Raw genomic sequence first — 27,932 nt, forward strand, 5'->3', positions numbered from 1 at the left:
TTTAAGAGAGAGATTAATTTGTATTGCATTATATTTCTAAGTTTACTAGGTTTTGTTTTCTCTTTCATTTGTACCTGATGATGATTGCTTGTGTTGCAATCGAAACATCGTATGCTATTATTTAATTTATTATTTTCTCTTTCTACGTGACTTTACCGAAATAACCAAAGAGTAATTCTTGCAGTCACGAAAGCGCCAAATCAACACTGTTAAGTTTGCCTAAATTAATACAAAAATTATTGACCCCAGAGGGATGATGAACTAAGTCAACCCTTGACCAGGATTTGAACTCAGTTCCTTCTGATGGTTATTCAAGCGCACTGAAAAAACCTATTGCTTCACCGGATTAAATGCCAGGCCTTTGAGTAACGAGCAGTGATGGCAGGTGTGGAATTCATGTCTCATCTTCGCATCTCCCACCCTGCAGCAGCGTGTGTTGCGCTACTTCCCAACGGAGAAGGGGCAGCAGATGGCACAGGGAATCGTGATGGTGTCGCTCACCTCACAGAAGGTGGCGCCGTCGTACACGGAGCGCATGTTCGCTCTCAAGCTGCGGGGACAGAGCTTGACCCGGACGGTTGTGCATCTGCATTATCACTGCTGGCCGGAGTTGTGAGTGCTGCACGGGCATGGGAGGGTACCGCTCACTTGTTTCTGTATGTATTTTTTTTACTTATTTTGCACTGTACGTAGCCAACTATGCTCATCGGATGTGTGGGGGGGGGAGGGGACAACAAACTAAACACAAAAATCAGTTCTCAAGAAATTCGTTTTCAATCTAGATTTAAAAGTGCATAGCTCGAGTGGCTTCCTAATATCGGAAGGAATAGCGTTCCAGACGGCCGCCGAAGCGCATCTGAATGCACGCAATCGCTACGGGGTGAGAAGCGTAACATTTGTTGGGTATTAAGTGTGGTTGCCGCAAATATGTCAATACTTCGATATTAAAACCACGATACACGTATCGTGCGTTTTACATTGTTACATTGTGATTATAATTTTATCCCTACGGCCAACGGAGATTTGAACTCCGCAACCTTCTGATTTGAGTCAAGTGAAAGCAATGGTGCAACCAGGCCTGATGGATATATAGAGGACTATTAGCAATCCTATGGTGATAAAGAAAGTTAAAATGGTACAAGATTTACTCCACTTTGGACAATATTGGTGGCGTAGCTCGTGAAACTATGTTAAAATTAGTGTGAGTTCTCTTATTATTCCCAGATAAGTTTTTATTTTCAACTGATAGAAAAATTAATAGTTTTTTTTTCGCACAAGTTATGAATTTGAATGTCAATCACGTACTCAAGGGGCAATAAGTTAAATAGTTTCCCTCAACGATGCTGAATGCTTATGTCAATCAACACGATATTGCAGGGGCCTGCCAGAGAGCACCAGCAGCCTGCTGAACTTCATCGCCGAGGTGCACGGCCACTACCTCCACCAGCGGCCTCTGCACATGCCGATAGTTGTGCACTGCAGGTACGAGTTCCTCTGTGTGAATTGCATAGATACGATAAACGCTATGCACTGCTTATTAGAAACTGGGTTACCGGTTAACTGATTATATGAGTGAATGAAGAATTTCGTGACTGAGAGTGATACATTATTAACTGATCTGGCATGGAATAAGAGATTGAACGATTAAGGCGTTTAGTTAATGACTCATTTAAAGATTGAGTGGCTAACTTGTTGAGCGAATAATTTGGTGTACGAATGACTGATAATTGAGTAAACTTACTGACTGAATAAGTGACTTAGTTGAGTAATTGATTGATTGACAATTTGTAAAAGGGAGTTAGGCTCGTATTTTTAGTTGCAACTCGGCTTTGGCTTGGCTCTGGCTGAAAGCCATGTTTAACTTCAGGTGGCTCTGATTATGGTCTCAGTCTTGCTGCACAGTATTTCTTTGAGCTGAGCCTGAACCAAGCCATGGCCGAGCCACTCGTGTGTCTTTGGAAGCAACTGAGCAGCTTAATCCTAAGCTGAGCCACGTTTTGAGTGCCTTATTGTTTGAGCGACGGGCGAATGTATTAAGTTAATTCATATGGGGATGACTTGATCGAATGCACCGTTGTGTCAGAATGAGTGCCTGATTTAGTCATTGAGTGACTGTTTTATTGTGTGGGTGAGTGAATCGGGTACTGAAGTAAATGATGAAGTGAATTGAGTCGGCGACTGTCATGTGTGCAGCTCGGGTGTGGGCCGGACGGGCGCCTTCTGCCTGGCGTATGCGGCAGTGCAGGAGGTGGAGGCTGGCAAGGGCTTGCCCGACCTGATGCCACTTGTGCGGCGAATGCGACAGCAGCGCAAGCACATGATCCAGGAAAAGGTGACTGCAGAACGTTAAAATCACAGCAGTAATCTGAGAGTAGATCAGATTAAGGCTGCAAGGTGGCTAGTAGATGGCAATTGAATAAGTGAATTGCTGATCTTCATAGTCCTTCTTATGGTGTTTGTTTTCTCTGGTATTCATCCTAATTGCAAGCTGCTCAAATATGGGATTGGCGAAGCATTACTATGTAGACCCTCCTGAAAAAGAATCTCAATATTCAATTAGGCTTTCCTTTTGAATGACTGATTGATGAACAATATATAACATTTGCTAAATGCAGAGTTTATGTATGTATGTATGTTGAATGTCTTTTGCACCCATTTGTAGCCAACTGTACTCATTGGAGGTGTGAGGGAAGGACAACAAACTAAACACAAAAATCAGTTTTAAACAAATTGTTTTCAATCTCGATTTAAAAGTGCAGATCTCCAGCGGTTTCCTAATATTGAAAGAAAGAGCATTCCAGACAGCCGCAGTAGTGCATCTGAAAGCGCGCAATGTAGTGACCACCTTTATTCGATGGTTAGCTAAAAGCCACTGTGGGATGACCGGAGCTTCATGATATATTTAATTCATATTTGACTTAAATCAATAATGAAGACTGTTTTCCTGCAATGGCTAATTCAATTTCAAGGAGTATTTTTCATTTCAGAGGACACAGGCATATGGGAAAACCCATGCATATGAAGAGATAATGCTCAAGGTCCATACAGATGGGTTTAAAAAAACCCACTTGCTCTACTACAATCTCCTCGCCTCCTTACAACCTAGCGTGCTTTGGAGTAAAAAAAATCTGCATCATCCACATTGATTTATTATTCGATCCATCATGTCCAGCTACTTTGCTCGGGTGCATAGTTTGCCAAAATACAAACCATGATAATGAACCGTTGTCTTTTTCATTATGGTACTCGGACGTTACCATTGGGCATGATGGCTGACACCATATCCAATTTTACTCTGGCAAAAATTACTCTCGCTGCGAGCAGTTGCTTAAAGTGTTCATCTGTGCGCTCTCCATCAGCTTCAGCTGCGCTTCTGCTACGAGGTGGTGCTGCGGCACACGGAGCAGGTCCTGCAGCGGCACGGCATCTACGTGAGCGGCGTCGCTGCCCCGAAGCACCCAGTCACCACCAGCCAGAAGGTACCATAACCTCAGACTCAGGCAGTTGGCTACGTACGGCGCGGAAGATTTAGAAACGTGTGTTTAAAGAGTTGTTGGCTGCTTTTAATTTCCACGTGATAAACCACTTCGTTGAGCTATCATTTGTGGCCAGGTCGCTTATGAAAAATAAGCTATATAGCTCAGTGGGCCATACCTACTAAAATAATGTTTGTGGGTGCCATTGCCCTGTTGGAGGCACCACTGCCTTTGTGTAAGCCATAATGCAGTGCAATTACCAATCTGCATAACCATCACTTGTCTCATCTTCTTGGTTCTTTCAGTAAAGTCACGGAAAAGGGAAATAATAAAAATAAAACATTAAAATAAAATTCTCACGACGTTTTGACCACAACACAAGCAGCCATCCTCAGGTGAAGACAGAGCTGTCTGAAAGACAGGGCTCCAATGACTCCCTGCAATCACGAAAGCTTTAAATCTAAATTTTACATCACTTGTCTGTTGTCCATTTCCCATGATGGAGACAAGAGGGTTGGATTTTTAATTACCAATCAGGGTAAAATAAGCAATTTTCATATGCAGTTACCTAAGGCCTCCACCCAGGCCCTTGTCTGTAATTTCTGATTGAAACACTAGGGGGCAGCCCAGGAACAACTGAATATTGGAGCAAGGCAGCCAAATGGGTGACCTGCCTGTGTAGCACAGTGAATCTGAGACAATGCCAACAATGAATTGAGATTGGCTCACAATGATAATATAATTACTCGTAGTGCCTGTGTACAACAAGTTGTCAACACTAGCTCAACACGGCTCCTACCGATTCAAGCTTAACAACACCTGTTCCCGCGTCCATCCTTTTTGCGTTTCCCCACATGGGTCCCCCAGCAGGCGCCAGCTCCAGTGCGGCAGGACTCCCAGGACATAGTGCTGGGTGGTGACCTCTCCTTCAGCTCCATCCAGGCCACGGTGGCGCGGCTCAGCATAAAGACCTGCCCATCTCCTCCGCAGAGTTCCCTAGAGCCAGCAGTGGCCACTCCCTCGACCACCTCAAGCGAAGGCAATCCCCCGCACACCTCAACGACGATATGCACTGCCGACGAGGTAGTTGTCGACGCACCTCTCCCACCAGCAAACGGCGACATTGCCGCTGCTGCTGTTTGCGCTCAGGAGGATGGTCCCACAACGATCAAGGCCGTCCCAACACCGGCGCCATCGTCGGTTGCGATTGAGTCTACTAACGGTGGAGCCGAGACAGCACGATCTGGTGAGCCACGTAGCAATGGTGTCGGGCGTCAAGCATCACACGCTCCTGGCATAGTTGCAGCCAAGGGGGCGGTCGGCGATGTCAGCGGAGGCTCGACGCTGGACCTGTTGGCCACTCTCAGCCCCGAGGCTTTCACGCTCGATGGGAACATCAAGGGGGGGAGGCAGAAAATCACTCGGCAAAGCTTCACGCACCCGCAGGCTGGCGGGGGCCTACAGGCCCCAGAGAGGCCTGATGACCCACTGAGCAAGCTGGACGCTCTGTGGAGCCTTGGCAAGAAGTAGGCATGTATGTGCATCCGGAGTTTCTCGGTGCGGTTGACTTGTCTGTATGAGGCTTGTCTCACTTGTGACATGCTGCTGCTGCTGCTCCCTTGAGTTGCAGTTAAAACAGCGGTGAGTTTGAATGCCTTTACTGAAAGGAGGCGAGGTGGGTGACAGTTGCTGTCTTGTTGTTTTTGCTAAGTGTCTGTGATTAAATTTGAGCTATGATGGAGCCTGTAGAGGAAGTGAAATGAAGAGAAGCACCACACTAACTATATATAGGTAGAGGTGCAGCTTTGCTGTTTATGCAAACTGCGTGATACTTGATGCATTTTCACATACGATATGCCTGTGTGACTAATGCGATTGCAGTCTGTTATGCTAAATCAACGATTCAATATTAAAGTCAATATTAGCACTCACAATTCCTTCTTTTGAGTCTGCTTAACATACTTTGTAGGAATATGTAAATGTGCTTCCAGATGAATAAAAGCTATCTCTGCTATATGAATACTTTATAGAAGTCTTTGAACAATGGGACCATTGGAGTAAATAAAATAAATACGTGTCATGATATGGTAAGTGTTAATGGCCAGCCAAACTTTAAACTGAATATTATTTTGAAAGCCATTAAATGGTAAAGCTGCTTTTTGCATGTGTGATATTTGATTTAGATTAAGTTAACTTGTTTTCCACTACAGTACATGGTGTATTTTTTTAGAGCCTAAGGTTATCTTTAGCAACAGTTAGATTAAAAAAAACTCCATGTTATGGCCATCTATTCAGTCACCAGTCTTATCCATCAGCAGGTACAATTTCACCACTGGTCCATCCAACGTGTGCAGCATCCTCCATAGTTCGGACAAAAATCGGCAGCAGGCATGTCAGTATGCGCCACCATTGGTAGGAACCGATGTGATATTCTCAGTAGCACCTTGTCCAGTTGAATGACTTGGGAAGACGAGCTGGAGCTCCTCGATCCTGGCCAATGCGATGGCCACTAGGAAATAGTCTTGAGTCAATAAGAGCTGTCATGGCCATGGGCTCAATGTGGTTGTGTGAAGATATCCAACACCCAAGTTGCAATGGAGACATTCAAGCTGGCACATTGCCCTCGACAGCATTCGAAGAATGGGGGGCTGAACCGCTGGAATATAGGTCACTTGATGGTAAATATTCGAAATGGCTGATCAGTGCACCTTAACAGACACTCAAACGGGCCACCTTGGAATTCCTCCTGGAGGTGGTTAGCGATTGCTAGGTTGCACGCAAGCAGGTTCTGACCTCCCGGACACACCAGTGCATAAAAGTATTTCAGTTGCAGGCATCTACCCTGTCCATGGACTGCTAGCTTTACCTTCGCAAGAGCATCTGTGCTTGATCGGGGAACACTAAGCCAGTTTCACCCTCTCAACATCCAAGCAGTCTGCTGCTGCTGTGAAAAAGGTCCTCCAAGACTGGCAACATCCAGGCTGGCATAGGTGGTCTTGGAAATCCTCAGCGATTACCAATACTGATTCTTTGTTCCTCCTGATCTTGGCTATGACCCTGGGGATCAGACGTCAGGGTGGGGAAGGCATGCAGACAGCCCTTGTTCCAGATTTGAAGCTTTCGTGACTGCAAGGATTCATATTCTTAGGTTTTCTCGGTAAAGTCACGTAGGTAAAAAATTAAAAATAAAATAAAAAAAATAAAAATCACGACGTTTCGAAGGCAACACAAGCTTCCGTCTTCAGGTGGAACAGTCACAGCCACGACAGCTGTATCAAGTAAATGAGAGATTACAAGAGCTACCACTCCAGGAAGGGCCAAGTACGGCACACTTTTTATTAATATGGTAAGGTGAGGCTTAAGACTAAGAATAGACTGCATAACAAAAGACTTGTTATGCAGTCTATTCTTAGTTATGCAGTCTATTCTTAGTCTTTTGTTATGCAGTCTATTCTTATTCTTAAGCCTCACCTTACCATATTAATAAAAGTGTGCCGTACTTGGCCCTTCCCCTCTTCAACCATTATATATACGGAGTGGTAGCTCTTGTGATCTCTCATTTACTTGATACAGCTGTCGTGACTGTGACGGTTCCACCTGAAGACGGAAGCTTGTGTTGCCTCCGAAACGTCGTGATTTTTATTTAATTTTTTATTCATTTTAATTTTTTACCTACGTGACTTTACCGAAAAAACCTAAGAATATGAGCCCTTGTTCCATTTCATCAGGAATGTACCCGCTGCCAATGCGTTTGAGCTGAAAAAGTGCAAGCAGAACTGTTAGCAGCGTGAGGATTCGTGGGTAAATGGCAGGATAACTCGGGGGACAGGGGCAGGCACAATCTTTCTCTGCAAACGTTCTGCGGCCCTGCAGGAATACTCAATGTTATGAAAAGGAGAGTAGTGGGTGGCCAAATTGATGTAGAAAAAATGGTCAATGAACTAAAGTGCAGGTGTTTTGCATAGCCATTATTGGCCACTCAGACAAGGTTCAGACAGAGAATGGTATTGGCATTACATTTGAATAAAATGTATTGCCTTTTGCCCAAAACACTGTTGACAGCTCATTGGCAATGTATATTCTGGATGTCGTGTGCTCATTATCATTTTACTTTAAAATTCTCATGCTGGAGAAAGATAATTTGTTAGGTTTGAACGTTTTAACTGGAGGCACCATGGACAGTGTTCCGTGAACAAATTTGATGCCAGTACTCCTTGGTGGTACTACAGTACGAGACTGAGGAAGGACCTTCACTCGGACAATAAAGATCGTATACTTTCCTGCTCTGTTTGGCATGGGATGGAATCAATGATTGAGGAGTGCTGAGAAGTGCAGCAGAATAATCAGGATTAGGGTGAAATATTTTTTCTGTTGCCCAGATTCAAAGAGTCCCTCAGTGGTGCTAGCTCAATGTGAGTACTATTTTACCCCCAGAGACACCTGGTCACCTCGATTGTTAATAGATAAAACGTTTCAAACACTATCAGCAACTTCTGGGTTTGTGCAGAGGAACAGCCACACATGTGCTTATGTTCACCGTTAACCATTTATTTTACTAGGTTTGGAACAGGCACAGTCATGAAAACCAGAATACAGAATGCAACTTAACCTGCGCAAAATTACAGGGTACACAACTGCGTTAAAAGCGGTTACGCGAAGGGTGGCGATTGATTTTTTTTTTATCAAAAACCAAAAACAAGCGACCTTTATTGGGAAGTGCAATCAACTTGGCTTAATTGAAAAACAAACCAGTGGAGCAAAAGCAGGTACATTTATCTTACACTTGCGAAGCTTTCTCCTTCTTAAAATGTTGAACCTTCCTACCGCGACTGGCAGGAAAGGGCAGAGGACTGATGAACGCATGCCTTACGACACAACTACGATGGGGTAGCTCAGATGCGCACATCACACACCTATCCGCTTTATGGAGCGAAAATATTGCAATCGCACGATAAAGCTTTTATTAAATACAGCTGGAAGTTTATCAATACATAGCATTTACAAAGCTGGGTTACATGTTTTTTTTACTCCAAAATAACATACGATGGTGTTAAAATAAAAGCAAGAAAATACATTAACTTATACACTCTCCATTCAGGACGGTTTGGAGGCAGTGAATGAGGAATGGTTCGGAGGGTAATGTGAATAAAAGTTTGTTTTCACTAGAGCTCTGCAGTAAGCTCTATTTGGTGGTAAAGTACAAAAAAATATCACACGTCGTTTTGCATGGTGTAAAATTGTTGTAATGTTTTTATTGTCATGGGCGACAACCTGAGGACCATGCTTGTGAAAACGAGTTATTTAATCAAGCAAAACCAAGGAACACCAATCTACCCAGGTGCCACGACCAACTTTGCTTTCATTGTAAGCATTACAAAAAAACACACTATAAAAGAAAATATTTCTCCACAATGGCATTGATACATTTAGGATCATTAAAACTGTTATAGGTGTAATTGTAGTTGTTACAAGCGTGCCTTTCTCTGGGCCAAAACGGCAGCACATATTTTACAAGTTCTCACGTCAAAAGGGCAATGCCTGTCAGATGGCCTCATCATCCCTGGGCAGCATTAAAGGGCAACCCAAGTTAATGCTCATCACAAAGTCTGAACACTCCGTGGCACCGTTATGGTCTATTCACACCCACAACCCTACACGTGTGGGCCACTGCGGCTCATCACCAACACTTGCACATCTTTCTCAAAACCTTTAACACAGGTGCAGGGAAAATCTGCAGTCGGCAAAATCATGCCCTGCGAAGTAGTTTATCTCGCGGCGTGCCCAATAGCATATTTGAATATACAGTAATTATATACATGCGTTCGTACAATAAAACAAAAGCTGCAGGAATGCCTCTGCTGCTGTTCATCAACGTTATTTCACGTGTGCGGAATAATCAGTCGCTGCTCATTTTCAGACAAGGGAAGCAAGTTGCTGCTTAAACAAGAATGGTAAGGAGTCTTATCAGAGCATTTGAGCCATTAGTAAGGTTAACTAAGTTTTATATTTAAAAACAGGGTTGGGATGATACCCGTCATCACGTCAAGATTATTAAAAGCAAATTGCAATGGTAAGAGGCGATTTTGATGTTGGTGCCCTTAAGCCCATACACTCGCTCTGTGGTCCCTCTTCCTAAAGCACAGCAGCTGAAGGCTTAATTTATATACAGGGCTTCAGTACTCACGTTAAGCCCGGGTTTTAACAGGTGGCCGCCACCCCATACCGGGTTGATCATCTTTAAAACTCCTTCCCGTGCCAGCGCCAAAACCTTGGGAATATATAAAAGCATTTGGTAGGTGGGGGCCCCCCCTCACCTCTGGTCACACAGCTATTTTCCAGTGATACAATGATCAAAGTGAACAACCCGGTGACATGCAACCTCCCGCTCATAGCATGTCACATTTCAATGCTAACATACTTTTGAAAAAATCGATGGAAATCCCCCAAGAGCCAATTCCAACACGTGTGACTTTTTGGTGGAACGGAGTTATCCTGGTTGAACAGCCAACAAGGCTGGCATCGGTCTTGACCAACCATATTCCAAGAAACTTAAAGGCTTTCGCACACAGTAATTTCCCCCCCAGGTTAACTCGCGGAGGTCCCGTGAAGATTTGGATTAGGGAGAGCTATTAACTGGTCCATACGACTGCCGACAAGATCCCACTGCCACTAGAGGCGCCACTAAGAGGCCTGCATATGGAGCCTTGACCTCCACAAAGGTCGTGGCTGGCTATCAGCGTGGTGGCCTCCAAAAAACATCTTGGCCATCTTGTCCCGAGTATAAAAAGGTCTGATCCTGCAGTGTTGGCTTTTTCCCTTTGTCCTTTTTGTCAGCAGCTTCCACTACGTCTCTCCTCACCTAACCACATGTGTGGCCATATCTTGCAGACCAGCATACACAATGCCCAGCCAATTCCATCTGCCGGCAGTCCTCGACTTGTCCAGTATGGCCAGCATGCTGCAGATAAAATCCGCAATCCCCTTGGGAAGAGGCTACCTGCCCCAAGACAACTTTTCCTGGTACTAACGCCAACCAACTACACTAAATGCACGGAAGCTAATCAGAACTCTGGGCACCAGCCCATGCAACTAAAGACAATGGAAAATGGATGCCTGGGGGTGTGTGATCAGAGGTACAGGAACTCCTGCCCGTCCCCCTCTGGACCAGAGGTGAGGGGGCCACCACCCCTCCTATGGGGAGGGGTGAGCTCCCACCTGTCAAGTGTTGAGGAGGCACTGGCATGGGAAGGCCAAAGATTGTCAAACTCGAGTGGCGTGGCAGCCGCTAAATTAGTCACACCTTTCGGAGCATTAATCTATTCAAGACAAGTTAATCAATTATGCCTGAGGCTCAAATGTCTATGCATAGTGCAATAAATGTTAAAAACAAAGCTGAGCATGTAAAAGGTTAAAATAAAAAAACTAAAGGAAAAAGATACATATTAGTAATAGACATATGTTAAAGCACTGCTGGTGAAAAATATTAAACATAGGAGTTCAATATAATACACATATATTCACACTTAATACTAAAGGGACCATCACCCATGCAAATGTATTCACTTCAAAGATCTGGACACAAAACTGACTTAACACATTTATATGTACAGATGTCAAATATTGAAACAGGTTGCTATAAAATGTATATAAAACTTGGTTAAAACTTTACACAAGGGATAACTTTACCAGAGCACGTGACTGTATTTTTTTGTAGTATTACAAAGTCATGGCATCAGAATGCTGGCCTATCACCTTCATGAAATGCGTCATTGGCTTGTCTACTGCACATACAAGCAATGCTGGTAAGTGTCCAACAAAATAGCTCTGGCTCCCAATCGTTTAATCAATATTTTTTGTTAAATCACGCAGTGATAGCATTACTCTGCCGTACCACCAAAAATAACCTTGTTTGTGCACAAATAAACCCTCAAGAACAGGACTGGCTTACTTTTGGTTCACTACAATTTAGTTTTCTACTTGTTATTTACTTATAGCTTTGAATGTTAAGCCTGTATCACAGTGTAGTGATGTCACTTGTTGAATACAGAGAACCCCAAAGAAGAGACTTGAAATCCTAGTGGGTTCTCCCTAAGGTTGTTTCGGGTTCTGAGCATTATGGATAATTGCATGCACATTATGCATGCACATAAAAGATTGTAATAAAATATTGATTTTCGGATTGCCACACATCTGTACCCCAGAGAGACTTATGAGAACCCTGCAGCTGATTGCTGGCCGTGGCCAACCGCATTTGAACGCACCGTGCAGTTTAAATGCTCACGTGCACCAAATCGATAAAATCGTTACTAAAAATGGAACAAATTGATGATTGATTCAAAAATTTGCAATCCATGATTCTGAAAACGATTATCGAAAGAAAAATAATCGATTAAAAAACCTAGTTGACGCAGTAAAGTCTTTTGGTCAATCGAGAAATTGCCACAATTGTGTGCTTGATTAAGCGTTTCATAATTGCAAGTTGGGAATGCACATAGGCAAAAAAATGAAAGTTTTATCATCGGACAGGCTGGTGGAACACACGAGAATGATGTTCATATCAAAACTAAGTGCGAAAAGGATAAAGACATTAAATAGGGCCCAGCAAAAGTGCATTTCACAGATTTACTTTTCCAACCCAAAATTCTGGTTGACAGACTGTATATGCACTAGGAGCAGTGATATCATCCCAACCCTAAATCCATAAGATGTGTGGGGGGGGGGATATGAAATATAAAACACATTTTTTTTTTATTTTAAATATTTTTTTAAAAAGCCAAGGTGTTATGCAGTGTGCTGTGCTTTGGAACGATATTTTTGCTCCGTCTATGGAATCTGTAATGCAATTAATTTTAAGCTGTGGGTCAAAAAAACAAAATTCAGTGGAATAAAATGGAACATAACCTTTATCTGAAGCACTGCTATAAAATTCCCTTTGGCTTTCAAAATAAAATCAGTTTGCAAAGAGCAAAATGTGCCCTTTCAATAAAATCTAATTATATAATCCCACTTGTTATTAGATTAGTTTAAATTCTTCATACGTTGGTTATGATTGAACAGGAACCCAAGAAAAAGCGATTTTAGTACTTGCGTAAAATCTGGTTTTCATGACTGGTCACCAGTATATGTTTCGAACACAGACATTGGAACACTATTCCAGTGAAAAAGCAGTCAGGGAACTCGATGGTAATGATTCAATTGTAACCCATCAGCTTGTGTTTGTGACCAAAATATGAAGAGAAACCCAGTTTTTTTTATAGTTTGTTATGATACACTCTGCATCCATCCCTCCATCCCAGTAAAAAGGCTAATTCTTGAAAAAATAGGATAATGAGTTTGCATGTGTGAGAATCGGTTAGTTAATTGCACAGTTGTGCTTTTAATTCCTGGGTTGTGTTTGCCATTGTTATTCGTTGATTCGGTCCTGTTAGACCAGGGGTCCTCAAACTTTTTAAACAGGGGGCCAGTGCTCGCTACCGCAGCCCAATCAGTGCCCACCACTGCAGCCCAATGAGTGCTCACCAGCGCAGCCCAATTAGTGCTCACCAGCGCAGCCAAATTAGTGCTCACAAGCGCAGCCCAATTAGTGACCATGGGCCGGATAAATGTCCTCGGCGGGCCACATGTGGCCCGCGGGCCGTAGTTTGAGGACCCCTGTGTTAGACCGTACTTTACTCGCAGATGCAGTATTTGTTACCTGCCCCTCTCTGACTGGCTTGGTTATACATATCACTGAGGAAATGGTAGCAGAGGTCATTTGATGCAATCGAGGCTTCCCCCCCCCCCTCTGAAGAGCCCCTACTGGAACTAAAAGCATAATTATTAATTAATTGAATATTCAGCTGGTTCCCATGACAGTGTTCAATTGTATCCAATCGGAGAGTGTCCATGACCAACTATGAAAACCGAGTTTAACGTGTGTACTAAAACTCACTGTTTAGCTCCTTTAAACCCCTTAAAATTGAATAAAAACGAAACCCCCAAAATCATCCCTTATGGATATTTAGTTCTTAGGAGGTCTTACAAGACTATTTTTTTTAATGTGTATTTGTCAAGGATGAATGTTGGTGTGGGTGCAGTTTAAATATTTTTAAGGAAGGTATATTTGTTTGGAAAAGCCTCCACCCAAGTTGTGATTATTAAAACATGGGTAAGGGAATGGTGGCATGAGCAATGGAGAGGCTCCTATTTGGCTAGTTTAGTCTCTACGTTTGCGACGGCAAGTGCGTTTGTGTTCTGAGTGCCAGTGCTCCTGCTGGCATTTGATGGAGCAATATGACGTGTTCCAGCAGCAGTGGTACATGGCCTCCTCCTCACAGTTGTAGCACTGCATACGCACAGATACGAGGTTCAGCTTTAGATAACGCTTAAGATGGAACACGGGGTGTTGACCACCCACAGACCACAACAGTCACTCAATAATGTAAGCCAACCTAGAATATACCGATGACAGGCTCACGTAAATTGCCACAAATGTGCGAACGGGCAAAAAGCAACCAGCTAGATGGCTCACTCACCCACTGCTTCTTCTTGGTGTGCGAAATCATCTGCTTGTGCTGCGTGGCCAGCTTCTTAATCTCCTCCAAAAACTCCTCCTTACACTTCTCCTTCACCTGCTTGCACTTCTTGTCCATCTCCGTCTGCAGGTTCGCCACAGCCTTGGTCACCGCTGCCCGTTTGTCCTCATCCAGCTCACTGCGCAGCTGTGCACGTGGCACAGATGCCGAGAAGAATGTTTCGTGTTAAACAAGTGCTGTGTGCGCAGAAAACGAACGGCCTCGTTTATTGGAAAGAACACCAACGAGGGCGGACTCAGAAAAATGCAGTTGCACTTTGGCCACTTGATCATGCCATGTAAGTCCTTCATGCGACTGAGGGACAAGAAACTGCTGGAGTTTGCTTGCCACATCTACTTTCATTTTTACACGGGGATGCACGTGTGTGGTTCACACCAACATTATATCATCAGCCAACGTAGTCAAAAGTCCACCAAGGCTACCACACACACGAAGAGGCAAGAACTACAATAAAACACTGTTCCCGCTCTTGCTATCCTTACCTTCTCGAGAGCCTCCCGGACGAGCCGCTCGGTGTCGCGCTTGTGGTCGCCCTCCATGCGCTCCTTGAACTCGTTAAAGATCTTGCTGTACTTCTCATGGCACATGTTGTGGCAGGGCGAGTCCGAGCTGGTCTGCGTGCCGCGGTGCAGCGTCTTGGTGCCGCCGCTGCTACCGGCCCTACGCGTCTGCGTGCCCACCGAGAGGCGTTCAATGGGAGGCGCGGCCTGCGGCACCTCCTGGCTGGAGCTCACGCACTCCATCGCCTCCGCCTCCTCACACTTCTGACGCGGCACGCAGGGGCGCTGTGATATGATAAGAGTGATAAGAGACGCACAGGGCACGCACGACAGGCCAGTTAATGCGGCATCAGCAATGGCGCTGCAGTCACTCTGGGTGGGGGAAGAGTTTAAATTCTGATCACAGTGTGCAGGTCAGACACTTGAGAGTTTTTATGGAAGTAGCACTTTGGCAAGTTAAAATGTCGTCTTATGGAAGGACTGAACCTCATTAGGAATGTGAAATTCATGGCCATAAACTAAGGTTTGTCCTGGTCCACACTCGTATGCGCGTATAAACACCTTTGACTGTGATATTGCATCAATGTTTGCCAAGTTTGTCGTAATTTTTTTGGCATTTTTAAAAATGGAGTGAAGGATGGTTGCTTTATTTTAATACAAGTCAAATTTCAGAGCAAAGGTTTCAGAAAATGAAGGCATACTTTGGGGACTCAAATGGAAGTGCAAGGAATTGCCAAATAGGGTTGCCATTGATAAGGATTCTATGATGGTTAGAGTATACCACATGTTTTCAACTCACTTATGTAGGCATGCAAATGTGTACTCGTATATACATGACAGACAGGCAAGATGTAATTACAACAGTACATGAATAGACGCATGCAAATGTGTGCACCGTGTACACCATCCTACAACGTATAAACATAGAACAAGGCATACAAGCATGCCATGAGCATGTGCAATAAACACAATTACACAATCATGCCCATACAGGCATCTGAACATCAGCTATGATCAATCCATTGCTGGACAAAGGCCTCCACCAAATCACCTGTATAATCAACACATCTATAACTTTCTATGCATGCCACCTTATTTCAACTTGAGTTGAACTTGACAAGTGATTCGCTAATTTTATTGCAAATTCCAAGCTGTCCTTAAATTCATTAGGTTGTCAGTGGTATTTCCTTTTAACAATACAGATTTTTAAGTTTGTGGAATTTTTGTTTATATAATTACAAAATGAAATTGGCTTTCTGCACTTACGTTAAACCCAGTTTTCATCAACGTTAATCGATTCACATACGGTGTATTGGTTAACATTACCGCTACCACTAAACCACTACAGGATCTATTAAACATACATTTTTTTAAATTCTTAAATTGAATCGTGACTTTGAAGTGCAATAATTCATTAATTTCCATTTCACTTCCAGTAGTTACCATCACTCTTTTTGAAATGTACAGTTTTCCTCATTTGTGAGGGGCATAGGATAGCAGAACAATTTATACCCAGAGGTAAGCGACCATGCTGTTCTAGATCACCTGACGTGACGTGGCTATGCAGCAATTCTGAATTTATATAACGATGTACATTTAGCATACGGCAGCCCATCAATACAACCACCAACAAGTGTGCACGCGAGGTGAAATGACATGGACGTGAATGGATAAATCACAGTGTGATGTGCCAACACCTGATTCCTGAACATACTCCCATGCACGCGCTTAGGCAATACCTCTTTGCAGTTGGAGTCATACTTGGCAAGTTTTGGCTTCTTAGCTTTAGGTTCATGCTGCAGCCTTGCCTGAATGCAAGACAGGTTGTACAGCATGACTTTACACCTTAGCGTGGAGCACTGCAATACAAAACCATCGACTTTGACTGTGCGTACTTCAGACGTGGTTAAAGTGTCACAATGTGTGGCATTGCAAGAAACAAATATGTTGTGATACATACATATTTTAAGGATCCTTAGACTTGTGGAATTCACGCAACCATTCACTTTGGGAAAGTTTTTTTATAATGCTGTTTAATCTACTTCGAGTGTATAAAGTGTAACATTTGCAGTTATTTAGTATAAAATGCTATCAATTTAATCATATTTAATCATTTGTATTTGATAAAACACCCTTTATGCAAGGAATCTCAGAGCAAACATTTGAAAGGGCACCCCCAGTGGCAGTGGTCCCTGCGTGACAGGAAATGAATCAGCACCTGGCCTGCAAATGGGCATTAGTCTGCCAATAGAAGGCGATGCCTGATGTGTGTAATCCAAATTGAGCAATTTGTGGGTCATTTTAGAAATTTGGCAAATTTGGACCCAAGACGCTGGCACACAATGACCTACTTATTTCAAATGTCATTAAGCGATCTTTAACGACCACTGTGAAGCAGACCACATGCATTTTGAACTGCGAACCTCTGCAAAAAGCGGCGAACACACCTACCTTTGGGCCATGGCTACGATTCCTCAAATGTCTTTTTCGAAGTACAATAGTTTACAGGTGTTTTACATTTTACCACATATAAGATTGTGATGTGCACTTTGTATGTTATTGTTTTAATGACTAGAGTTACGAGTGCTTTTACACTTGAGAATCAACAACCGTTTCAATGGTGCTTTACTTTAAATAACTATTATTACCGTGTGGGCCAGCATTGGGTCGTCATGATCTCCACAAATGTCCCATGGGAATTGAGGCCCAAGGTCAAAGTTGTGAATAATCAGGAACCAGGTGCCTCTTGACAACCATGAGACCTCCTTCTAGGTGTGTTCCTTCCTCCTCAATTTGTCATGAATTCACCGTTTACTATATTATTATCCTGCCAGGTAAATGTGTTTAAAATGTATGTAGTTCAGAACACTACAATTTTAAATCCCTGCTTAGGGGTTGATAAAGCCCAACAGCAGTCACCCTGAAGCAGTGCTTCCAAGGCCACCGCCATAGGATTGCGCCTTATGTAAATTTGAGCAAGTTGACACTTGAACCTTCACTATTAGACCCTGGCGCCACGAGTCCGTGTATTTTCGCGCGACATGGGTCCTACCAGTGGGCTGCCATGGTACACACCTGCTCAGAGCTGGTGGACGAGATGGAGGGAATGGAGGATGAGATGCCAACTTCCACGTCGTCGGAGGAGCGCTGCTCGCCATCGGCCAGCTTCCACACCTTGCCGCCGCGCACAAACTCCTGGTACCGCTCCAGCTCCGCGCGAGCTTTGCTCCAGCCGGAACTGCGCTTGATCACGAGCTCATGTATGCCGGCCGAGATGTCGCGCACGAACTCCTCCTGGATCCACGCCCTGTGCGGGAGGAGGAACACAGCACCACGAGCTCACAGCACGTCACCGCTATTCGGTGACAATTGCATTCGCGACCTCGCATCCAACGGCTACTGGTGACTTTCTGAGAATCTTAGAAAGTACTTAAATAGCAGCATTCATTCAGAAATAATTACTTAGCTCAGCGAAGTAGAAACTTGGTTATTTTACAATATATAATGTATTAATTTATAATGTATTAAACAAACTATGTATTGACTATGTGTATTTTAGCTTTTATATTTTCATTGACTCATTGACTGATGATGGTGCCTAAAATATAATTCCTGTATAAATTGACAATATATAAAACATAAATTATTAATTCTGTCAACTTCTGTGATTGGTTAAATATAATACTAAATAACTATGAAATAGTATTTCTATTATTTCTGCAGGTGGCCAGTTGATGGCTTTTTCCAAGCACCAAACATTGAACGAAATTGTTAATTATACAATAACGTATTGTTAACAAATAAAGCTGTTCAACTTTATCTCTATGCATTCCCAGAGTTCCATACATTTTCAAAAGCTTTAACAATGTTACGCTTAAAACAGGGTGAATGTGCAAAGCATACCTAAGGTGGTTGAGAATCCAGGCTGACATTGTTTCTGGTTTTAATATAATTCATCTTATTCCAGCATGAACGTTTAAAAGGTGTAAGTTTGCATGCCATGCAACAATCACCTCTAGCACAGGGCATGTGGGAAGGTGCCCACTTAGCACGGAGAAGGCACAGGTAAAAATACCTCAGAAACACGTTCTCTGATGTTATCTCCCAGAGGCCGTTCAGACAGAATTACTCGCTGAGTATTTTAATGACAAATGTATTAACCTCATTACAAGATCGCAAATGGAATATACCTGACAGCGAAAAAAAAGTTTACCGACCATAATGAATGGTTCAAGAAGCATGTCTGACTGCTGACGAGACACCGGATTTAGAAACCACTCAAATGTATAATTGCATTGCACCAATTTTGCTGATGATATGCAGCCCCAGAAGGCCGTGAAGCCGATAATGTGAAAATACTTTGTTTTTTTTATACGGAGACAAATGTGGGAAAGCAGCATTATTTATTTTGTTATAAGTTCACGTGCCGTCACCAACCCAATGGAAGCCTACTGCAGGACCTCACCGCTGGTGGTTGTGCCCAAAGAAGCGCACATCAACGCGGTCGTCGACATGCTGCATCACCTTGGCCGGCCAGCAGCCGTAGCCTTTCATGCGCGCCCACACAAGCTTGTGCGGCGGATTCTGCAAAGAAGCAGGAGCCCAGCAACAGCAGCAGTGTCGTCAAGGAAGAGTCGAATCAGTCTGTTCAGGTGCCACCGTCACCACGACACTCGTGCCAGGGTTAGGCGAGGTCTGTGCCAGGCTTGGCCATAGGCCAGATTTGTCAGGTCATTTTGCACCGACAGTCTCCACCATAGCACAAGACAAAGACATATAAGATTATGATTAGTGCTGCAGTGTAAGTATGCTAATGTAATACTCATAGAGATACTGTATGACCGTTATAACACAATCAAATGTGTTGATAATCATGCTGGCTCACTCCTGCATAAATTGTATTTGAATTCCATGATTCTACCATGGGCGATTCTTGTAGGAATGTAAATATTGTATTGTAATTCCTATGTAAAAATAACAATTCACATTTCACAGAATTCTAACAGGAATTCTAGGAATTGTCCACTGCTTCTCATTCAATTACATGACAATCCAAGAATGTATATTTGAGTCAAATAGGATTGTAGGATTGCTGGAATAATGGAATCGCCAGTATATGCCAAGGGGAAGTATCGAAGCATATTAGCTGGTGGTGATCATGAAACCCCTACAGAGTCCCATTTATTTGAATAAGATGCAGGCATCTACATTGATATGAACAGTCATTCTTTTTTAGAAAAATCCTAAGCTGCAAAATAACCAGATTCACTTAAGTGGAGATTCCTGCATCTCCATCATCCATAGAATCCCCATTAATTTCAATGGAAATTCTGAGATCTCAATAAAAGGGATTCCTGGTGGAAATTCTTAGGCTGTCTAAGAATGATTGTTGAAGAATCCCAATTTATGGTATTTCAGTCACCACAAGATGGCATGCTTTTTGGCAAGTCTCCATATAAAAGTGGCAATTCCAGTTTTCCAATTATCTCACAATCCTACAAGGAGTAGTATTAAATTCCAAGAAATGCATTACAATTCAAAGTAAGGAATTGTTATCGTCAGGTAGTGGTGGCACACCTGTAATCCAGCACTGTGGAGGCAAAAGTTGGTGGATTACATAAACGGTGGGAAATTTCCTTCCCATTGGGTGTTGAGGTGCCACACCCTGGCTCCCCAGGAGAAGGCAGTACAGCAAGTGGAATTATTGCCATCTGTACGGGGATAGAGTGTTGCCCCCTCAAGCAAGTGGGTTTTCTCTAGGTGCTCCGGTTTCTTCCCACTTGTATAAGCTTTCATAAAATGGCTGAAAATATCTTAAACCAAAAATAAATGCAAAACTCCACTGAAAAAAAGTCCTCCGACTCAGTGTGGTTCTCCTGGATTAAAAAGTAAATTAACTGCCCAAGACGAAGGGGGGTTCACATGTTTGTCCAGATCATTACGTGGCATAATCCAAAAATCAATTTTGTATCACTACTTTACATACCATCTAAATGTGATCATAACGAAAGATGCTGGAAAATAGGGGTCATGCACATTAAGGGGACCTGAATGGCAAGTGATCTTTGTACAGATTTACTTTTGGGGTGGAGCGTGTAAGGCACTAGGGTCTGATATTAGGTCATAATGAGGTACTAATGATGATTCTTCATTGAAAAGAGACATAGGCAGTGTTGAAGAGAGATTACTTGATCTTGGTCTTGGGCCGAGACTGTCGATCATTTATACAGGATGCAATTATCACTATTTTACTTTGCATGTATAAATGCAAGCTAAAAATAATTGGTGCTGGGAACTTTCTAAAAAAACAACTTTTGTAGGTATTTTTTCACAGTGTTTCATTAAAAAAGCAAAATATATATATGGGACTCATTCTAGGTTTCAGTTATATAACAGAAACGAAACGATTTATAGTTTTAAAATACAGTACTTGAATTGAATGTAGTAAAATGCGTCATTCTGTCTTCAATTTTATGCCTTCAAAACATTATTAGACGGACATTAATGTTACATCTTGTTCCATGGAATACTTGCACTTTTGAACAAGGTATTGCATTTAATTATACATTATGACAACTGCAAACTACAACACCGAAAGTAAAACGTTGTTGTACCCCTAACCTATTGCGTCACAGCATCCTGAATACTGACTTTACTGGAGACAATACACGTTGGCAAGTGGCCCATCACATTAAGGGGAAATCGTGGTATTCAAACAGACCAAGTAGTGTGAACCATCTTCTTGGTTCTTTCGGTAAAGTCACGTAGAAGGGAAATAATAAAAATAAAACAATAAAATACAATTCTCACGACGTTTCGGCCACAAGGCAAGCAGCCGTCCCCGTTGTGGCTCAAACGTCGTGAGAATTGTATTTTATTATGTTTTATTTTTATTATTTACCTTCTACGTGACTTTACCAAAAGAACCAAGAAGATGAATCCCTGTAGTCACGAAAGCTTTAAATCGAAATTTAGTGTGAACCAGTTCCCTGATTGGCAAGCACACGAAATCAGATTCCCCAGCCACAGTCAATAAAAAAAAATGCATGCTGGCACATGGCACGCGCTCAAAAAAAATCTCAACCGAAGAGCAGGGCGGACTTACGCATGGGTAGCAGAACCAGTTCTCCGGCCGGGCATTGGACATGTAAAAACAGATCTTGCACAGCAGCAGCTCATCCACCTGCAATGGGGGAAAAATAATGAATTACCATGAACTTCATTCCCCTGCATGGTTACCCACAGTTCCAAGAACTGCAAATTATAAAATACGTATTTAACACCATTGGGTTTATTTGTCATGCTGCTGTGCACGCACACACACATCCATGCCCACTGATCCTCAGTTGATATTACATATACCAGCGGTTCCCAACCTGACAATCTCAAGGAGGTCCACAAGATAAAACATTTTAAATATGTAGATATTGTAATTGATATTTAGTGATAATAGGTTTTACCCTTTCTGTACGAATCGCTGTTCGCCTTTTGGCATCCTCTGGTTTAGCACTGTTGAGACGAGGCTCTAAAGAAAGCTGTCTCTGGTGTGGACTAATCGGTTTCAAATACAATGCATATACTATCAGAGCATGTTCTTTTTGTTTGCATGTTCACCACAAGTATATGTGGTTAATGCAGATATGATTCCTTGCAAAAGGTTTCAGTTTCGTGTTTTTCCATCTTAACATGTTTTATTGCCAGAAAGGGTAAAACCTATTCGTATATTTGTATACTGGGAAGGGGGGGGGGTCTCATAATGATATTTAGTTGTTAGCCAAATATCTAAGGTGTTAATTATATGTAAACGCAAACATCTATATATACAAAAAAATGCATTTAACTCCTTGCAGTAGATGCAAAAAAATTATTATTTGCAAGACTGTTGTATACACTGCACGTGTTTCCGAGTTCATTTGACATTACTTCGACTGTTTTCTCACCAAAATGGTGTAATGTGGCAGTGATATCAATTTTGTTAGTCTGAAAACACAAATATATAACGCGATCACGTAAAAATCCGAAACTGTTCTTAAACATAAAAAATCCAAGATTTCTTCAGTTCTTTTTACCTCACCTTCCACTTCCCATATAAAAAAAATTATTTCCTGCTCACAGTCCCCACTCGGTGGGGCAGCGAGCCCAATCTCCCCCCTTCTTTAAACTCGGGTTCACAGCGTTTGGGACATGTAGAAGGGAAACCACTCGCATCGACAGTTATAGAAAGTGCTGTTAGCAAGTACATGTTCAGGCTATATTAGGGTTTCGAACTTAGGAATCTCACTTTTTCAATGTACCTAAAACATTACATTATTATATATTCACTAGCGGGAAGTACCCGGCATTGCCCAGGCGAAAAAGACACGCAACAACAACAACCGCCATTCGCCACTAAGTGGCAGTGACATCACCACGACGCTTGTGCCAGGCTATGTGCACCTTGAAGCCACGTGAAGTGTCGAACGTTGTTGATGTATTTGCAAAAGTATTTGATAGCTTTCACAGAATTGCAGAATTCCACATTCATGTGGGCCTCGAAGATCTTGCACAAAAGAGGACAGTAGTGACCGATCCACAGGTTGTCAACCTTCACTTCAGAGTTAGTGCCAGGTCTGAGCATTGTTTCAAATCCACCATCCTCAGTCTTTCTGCGACGATATAGAGGATAGCCATCATGCCTGACTGAGTGTCTTTCAATAAGTTTAGTGGATACTTGTTGGTACACTTGCGGTCTTGCATACATAGCGAATTAGGATTGAACTCCCCACATGGGCCATGGACCATTTGCTTGCAGACCACATCAAATAGGGCAGGGTCTTGATGGGGGTCAGGTAGCTCAGCACTGACAAATGTGTCAATGTCACTTGCATGATTTTTTCCCTCATCCATAGCAAAATGTGAGCACGAGGAAGACGACGTTTTTGCCACGCAATGGTGTGCAAGTTACATCTTGTCTTTCCAAAGAAGCCGCCTTCGTTAGTCGTAATACGCCTCATGAGGTCATCAACGTTGAGCTTAAAGACCCTTGCAATTATGTCATGTTTGTCGGTTGGCTTTTTTTGTTTGGATAAAGCTCAACCTGGACCTTCTTCCATTTAGGATTGCAAGTGAAGGTAATAAAGAGTTTGGGCCTGCCATATTGGCTGATGTACATCATGGCATCCTGAGTCTTCTCATGCATGTATCTTGGTCCAGCTGTGAAGGATGAAGGCAAAATAACTCATCTGCCCACATTCTGAGCGTTTGCATCTCCATCGGCATTGATAACGTCCCTGAGATGAGCATACTGGTCTACACGCAGGCGTGTTTGATTCAATTGAATGTAAAGAAGGCGCTCACTCTCAATTTTGGCAAACTCATCAACAATATACTGGTGAAAGAGGTTGGCGCACCGGAATATGGGGCTTCCTCCTTCTCTGTCCATGATCATGAAGGAATAGAAGTCTTTAGAGGAGACAGTTTTGTGAGGATGTCTTTGTTCTGTAGCTTTGATAATTTTGGGAATCTGGACGTGGTACCCATCTTGGCCTTGACACAGTCAAATGGGGTATTGTAGGGCATCATATGCTGTTTGTCTCAGGAAATCGTTTGATGGTGTTGTCTTGGTCTAGAAGCACAACGTCTATCTTACCATGTTCCTCACCCACCGTAAGAACAGCAACCTCAACACAAGTTGGGGCATTGAACCTCCCTGTGTGCTCCCCGCTTGGGTCGAAAGAAAAGGTGCAGTACTCCAAATTTTAAAAGGTTGATTTTTCCACCAATGTAACAAAATGATAGACGAAATGTAATCGGCTGTAGCTAAGAAAGTCCAACGTATTAAGCAGTATAACATAGAAATCAGCATCGCAGTACTAAATATCAGTAAATAGCGTGACGTGAGCAAACGAAACAATAAAAATGCATTGAAGAAGCGAGAATAAGTCTACATTATAGAGCAGCAGTATGCACACTTAAGTTAAGAAGCAGGCTACAGTCTAGAGTATAGACTGCCTGTACGCGGACTCAATTACAGAAGCATTGCTACAGTCGACATAAGCTGGCAATACGGTCAGCAGCTTAAAAAGCAGGCTACAGTCTACATGAAAGACTGGAAGTACACTGACCGAGGTAAAGAAGCAGGAAACAGATTATAGACTGGCATACACTCACCCTGCCCAATAGCAATATTTGCAGTGTAGATAATAGACTGCTAGTGCACTGACTTTAATTAATAAGCAGCCAACAGGCCACATTACAGACTCCCAGTACACTGGCACAGCTTCATAAAACACATTAATATTTTAATATTTCGCAACTTCATTTTGAAACATTAGTTGTCAGCACACAAACATTAATCATTTAATATTTCCAAACTTATTTTTATAATAATAGTTTTCTATGCACGTGACGTTAGCGAAAGAAGCAAGAAATATAAATATTAGTTGTCTGCACACAAACGATTATTTTATTATTTGCAAGGTGATTATTTAAATAATAGGTTTCTATCTACGCGAGTTGAACGAAAGTAAGGAAATAGTGCTTAACATTGCTGTGGTGAGGCCTAGTCCCGTGCAGAGCCCCCGGCCTCGCCTAGATTGCCCAGCCGGCCGAGGTGGCACCTTGGCAGGCTGGGGCTGGGCTGCTACCCCCCCCCCCCCAGCCACGATCCCCCTGCCCACTCTGCAGTAATATCTATGGCCGATAGTGGAAGCATCTACCGACTGTATAGCAGTAACTGCATGCATCGGGGTGGGGGGGGGACATCACACTGTGAAGAATTTACCTCAGCGTTGTGTATTTTCGTTGCATTTTTAACGCGAAAGAAAATGTCCCCCTCACCCAATGCGAACGCGTGTAACTTGGTAGGGTCCGTCCCCCTGACCGAAAGCGTGTGAGTTGGTACGGTCGATCGCGTGCTATTTAATAAATAAATGTAAACAGCACAAAATCGCTAATTTTACTACTTTAAAGTTGACGGATGGGAAAACAGCGCTGGCTCACCACGGGGCTTACGGCGTGGTACCTGGCTATTTTTTTTTACGTAAACCCCACGAGTTTGCGAGCCAAATCCTTTGCAAGTTTCGGACGCACACACACAGACATACACACAAACAAACAATGACATTTATTGGTTAGATAGTTCGAAGGCAATGCTTGTGGTATATATTTTCATACCTAGCTTTAACACCACTGCTAATGGACATTATTTAAGTGCTATATGAATATATTTCTGAACTGGATCCTGTACTGTTGGACATGGGGCCCATTTAGTTAAACTATGAACTAGTTCACAGGGAAAGCTGCCATGCACATTTGGTTAGAAGCAACCAGTTGTTAACCTTACGCCTTGCTGTTGAACATCAAATTTCTGGCGCACTTGAGAAAAGTTTCCGATATTCTAACAATGCAGTGGTTTTCCTGGTAGAATATAAGCAGCTCTGTTAGCTATAAAGGTGGGACTGGCTAAAGCGTGTATGGATCTTTTCAGCATCTTCAGAGACAATCTGCTACATTCATACATGTGTAATACACCACTGCGACGACAATCTGGAACTTGTGTCTTCTTTATTATTTATTCATTCCTTCACAGCTGCACAGCTCCGCGCTCTTCACTCTAGACATGGCTGCACTCCCGTTCCCACGTGGTTAGATGTTGCCAGCTCGCTCACAACCTCTACCGCTCCTGCGCGCCGCTGACAGGCGGCTCGCAAGGAGGAAGCCTCCGGCCCGCCACGTGGCGGCTGGCGTTCCGGAAGCGCAAGACGTGGTCCCGCTCTCCGACTCCACACACTGACCACGAGCTCTCCCTCCGCTTTCCCTAATATCCCATGACCTACATCACCAAGCCCCGCCTACAGCCACGCCCCCTCACGACCCTTCTAGATGGTTACTCCCCAGAGCCTTTAAGCTCCGCCCCAAACTTCGGCTCATCCCTCTGATTGGTTGATGGCCCAGGCGGCGGAGCCTATCCCACTGATCGGCGATCGTCGGTGAACTCTCGTATTACACATGGGTGAACAAACTACTTTCAGCTAATGCAGGGAAAGAGAACAAGAATACCAAGCACACCCACCTCATGCTTTGTGTCCCGGTAGAGAATTTTGGACACTTCAGCCTGAGGACTTATTTCTGTTGCAGAAGACACGAGTAGTGTTTAATTCATAACAAAAATACACTTCCTATGAACAATATGGCACACAAGAACACCTTTAATAAACCAAAGCGAAGCAAGAAATTGTATATGTAAATGTGGTAACATACGTAAGGGACAAAATATCTGAATTTACATCCATAGCAATCAAAATGTGTACGTGCGTCATCTGTAGATTGGTACAAAGCTGGATCATATATGGGTAAGCAGTGTCTGTAGTTTACACGCTGCTAGGTCATGTTAACTTAATCCCCAGCAAAGAAAAGTGACAAATGTCCTGTTCACACCTCCAAAGAAGAGCACGGCATTATGCAGCAAGAGCTGTGCATGACTCAGGAACTCATCCACCGTCCGATACTTGCATAACTCCACATTCTGAAGCAAGAGCACGAGTCATGAGCGCACACGCAGGGCACAACAACCACTGCTAAATAAAGGCAACCATACGCTGACACCATCACCTCCGAGTCTGGCTCTCAATCAGGACACAAGGTGCTCCATGTTTAACCCCACTACACAGGAACTGCTTGACAGAAGCAAAGTGAGAAGCAGATGTTCTCTAAATACTCCGATCACTCGCCTCGATACTGCAAGCAGCTCAATGAAAACACATGGGCAGCAGCCACGTCAACCAATTACACAAGATCCAACGAAAGTTATCATATTCTTGGTTCTTTCGGTAAAGTCACGTAGAAGCAACCGTCATCAGGTGACACGTCAGCAGTTCTCCTGCTGTGTTTGTCTCACCTGATGACGGTTGCTTGTGTTGCGATCGAAACGTCGTGATCTATTAATTTTCTATGTACGTCACTTTGCCGAAAGAACCAAAGAGCACGTCAGACCATATCACCAAAAAAAGACACACACACACACAACTTCCTTCCTGTAACGGCAACGAGCGTCCCAGTTTGCAGGCCAAACAACCTGTGAAGGCAAGGCAGGCAGACAGGCAGGCAGGCAAGGCAGGCAAACTCTGCATGGTTACCTTCTGAATGGAGCACAGGTCCATCGGCGTGTGCACAAGCCGCCTGTACAGCGGGTGGCCTGTGGCGTTCACCTTCTTGTAAATGTCTGGGGACTGCACACAGCCACAAGCACTGTTAGGGCTTGGGAAGACATAGTGGGCAGGGACAGAGGGGTGTTGGGGGGGGGATGCTACCCACAGCCATATCGCTGCTGCTGCTGCTGGTGCCATCTGCGCTCTGGGGGCCCAAAGTGAATCGGCATGCAGAAAAGACGAGCCGAAGTCGCC

General features: G+C 43.4%; 2 protein-coding genes across 15 annotated transcripts in view; one reads left to right on the forward strand and one right to left on the reverse strand.

Annotated features, from left to right (window-relative positions):
* PTPN23 (protein tyrosine phosphatase non-receptor type 23) overlaps nucleotides 1-5,632 on the forward strand; it is a 29,520-nt gene extending 23,888 nt beyond the window's left edge. For 2 of the 3 annotated variants that reach the window (XM_078603793.1, XM_078603794.1), the window contains exons 22-26: nucleotides 428-612; nucleotides 1,378-1,482; nucleotides 2,194-2,332; nucleotides 3,360-3,479; nucleotides 4,344-5,632. In XM_078603793.1, the coding sequence (XP_078459919.1) occupies nucleotides 428-612; nucleotides 1,378-1,482; nucleotides 2,194-2,332; nucleotides 3,360-3,479; nucleotides 4,344-5,006 (1,212 nt within the window). In that variant the 3' untranslated portion in view covers nucleotides 5,007-5,632. The remainder of the gene's footprint in view (nucleotides 1-427; nucleotides 613-1,377; nucleotides 1,483-2,193; nucleotides 2,333-3,359; nucleotides 3,480-4,343) is intronic. The other variant, XM_078603792.1, reaches the window with a different exon arrangement.
* Nucleotides 5,633-8,708: 3,076 nt separating this feature from the next.
* The window catches only part of ZMYND11 (zinc finger MYND-type containing 11), a 73,232-nt gene continuing 54,008 nt past the window's right edge, over nucleotides 8,709-27,932 (reverse strand). For 9 of the 12 annotated variants that reach the window (XM_078603797.1, XM_078603795.1, XM_078603802.1 and 6 more), the window contains 10 exons: nucleotides 27,666-27,758; nucleotides 26,968-27,055; nucleotides 26,603-26,658; nucleotides 21,656-21,733; nucleotides 19,016-19,134; nucleotides 17,626-17,857; nucleotides 16,290-16,409; nucleotides 14,533-14,835; nucleotides 13,991-14,176; nucleotides 8,709-13,800 (listed from right to left, as the gene is read on the reverse strand). In XM_078603797.1, coding sequence (XP_078459923.1) covers nucleotides 13,672-13,800; nucleotides 13,991-14,176; nucleotides 14,533-14,835; nucleotides 16,290-16,409; nucleotides 17,626-17,857; nucleotides 19,016-19,134; nucleotides 21,656-21,733; nucleotides 26,603-26,658; nucleotides 26,968-27,055; nucleotides 27,666-27,758 — 1,404 coding nt within the window. In that variant the 3' untranslated portion in view covers nucleotides 8,709-13,671. The remainder of the gene's footprint in view (nucleotides 13,801-13,990; nucleotides 14,177-14,532; nucleotides 14,836-16,289; nucleotides 16,410-17,625; nucleotides 17,858-19,015; nucleotides 19,135-21,655; nucleotides 21,734-26,602; nucleotides 26,659-26,967; nucleotides 27,056-27,665; nucleotides 27,759-27,932) is intronic. The other 3 variants (XM_078603799.1, XM_078603798.1, XM_078603806.1) reach the window with 1 other exon arrangement.

This window comes from Lampetra planeri, chromosome 21 (genome assembly GCF_965212315.1).
Source record: "Lampetra planeri chromosome 21, kcLamPlan1.2.h2, whole genome shotgun sequence".
NCBI classification, from domain to species: Eukaryota; Metazoa; Chordata; class Hyperoartia; order Petromyzontiformes; family Petromyzontidae; genus Lampetra; species Lampetra planeri.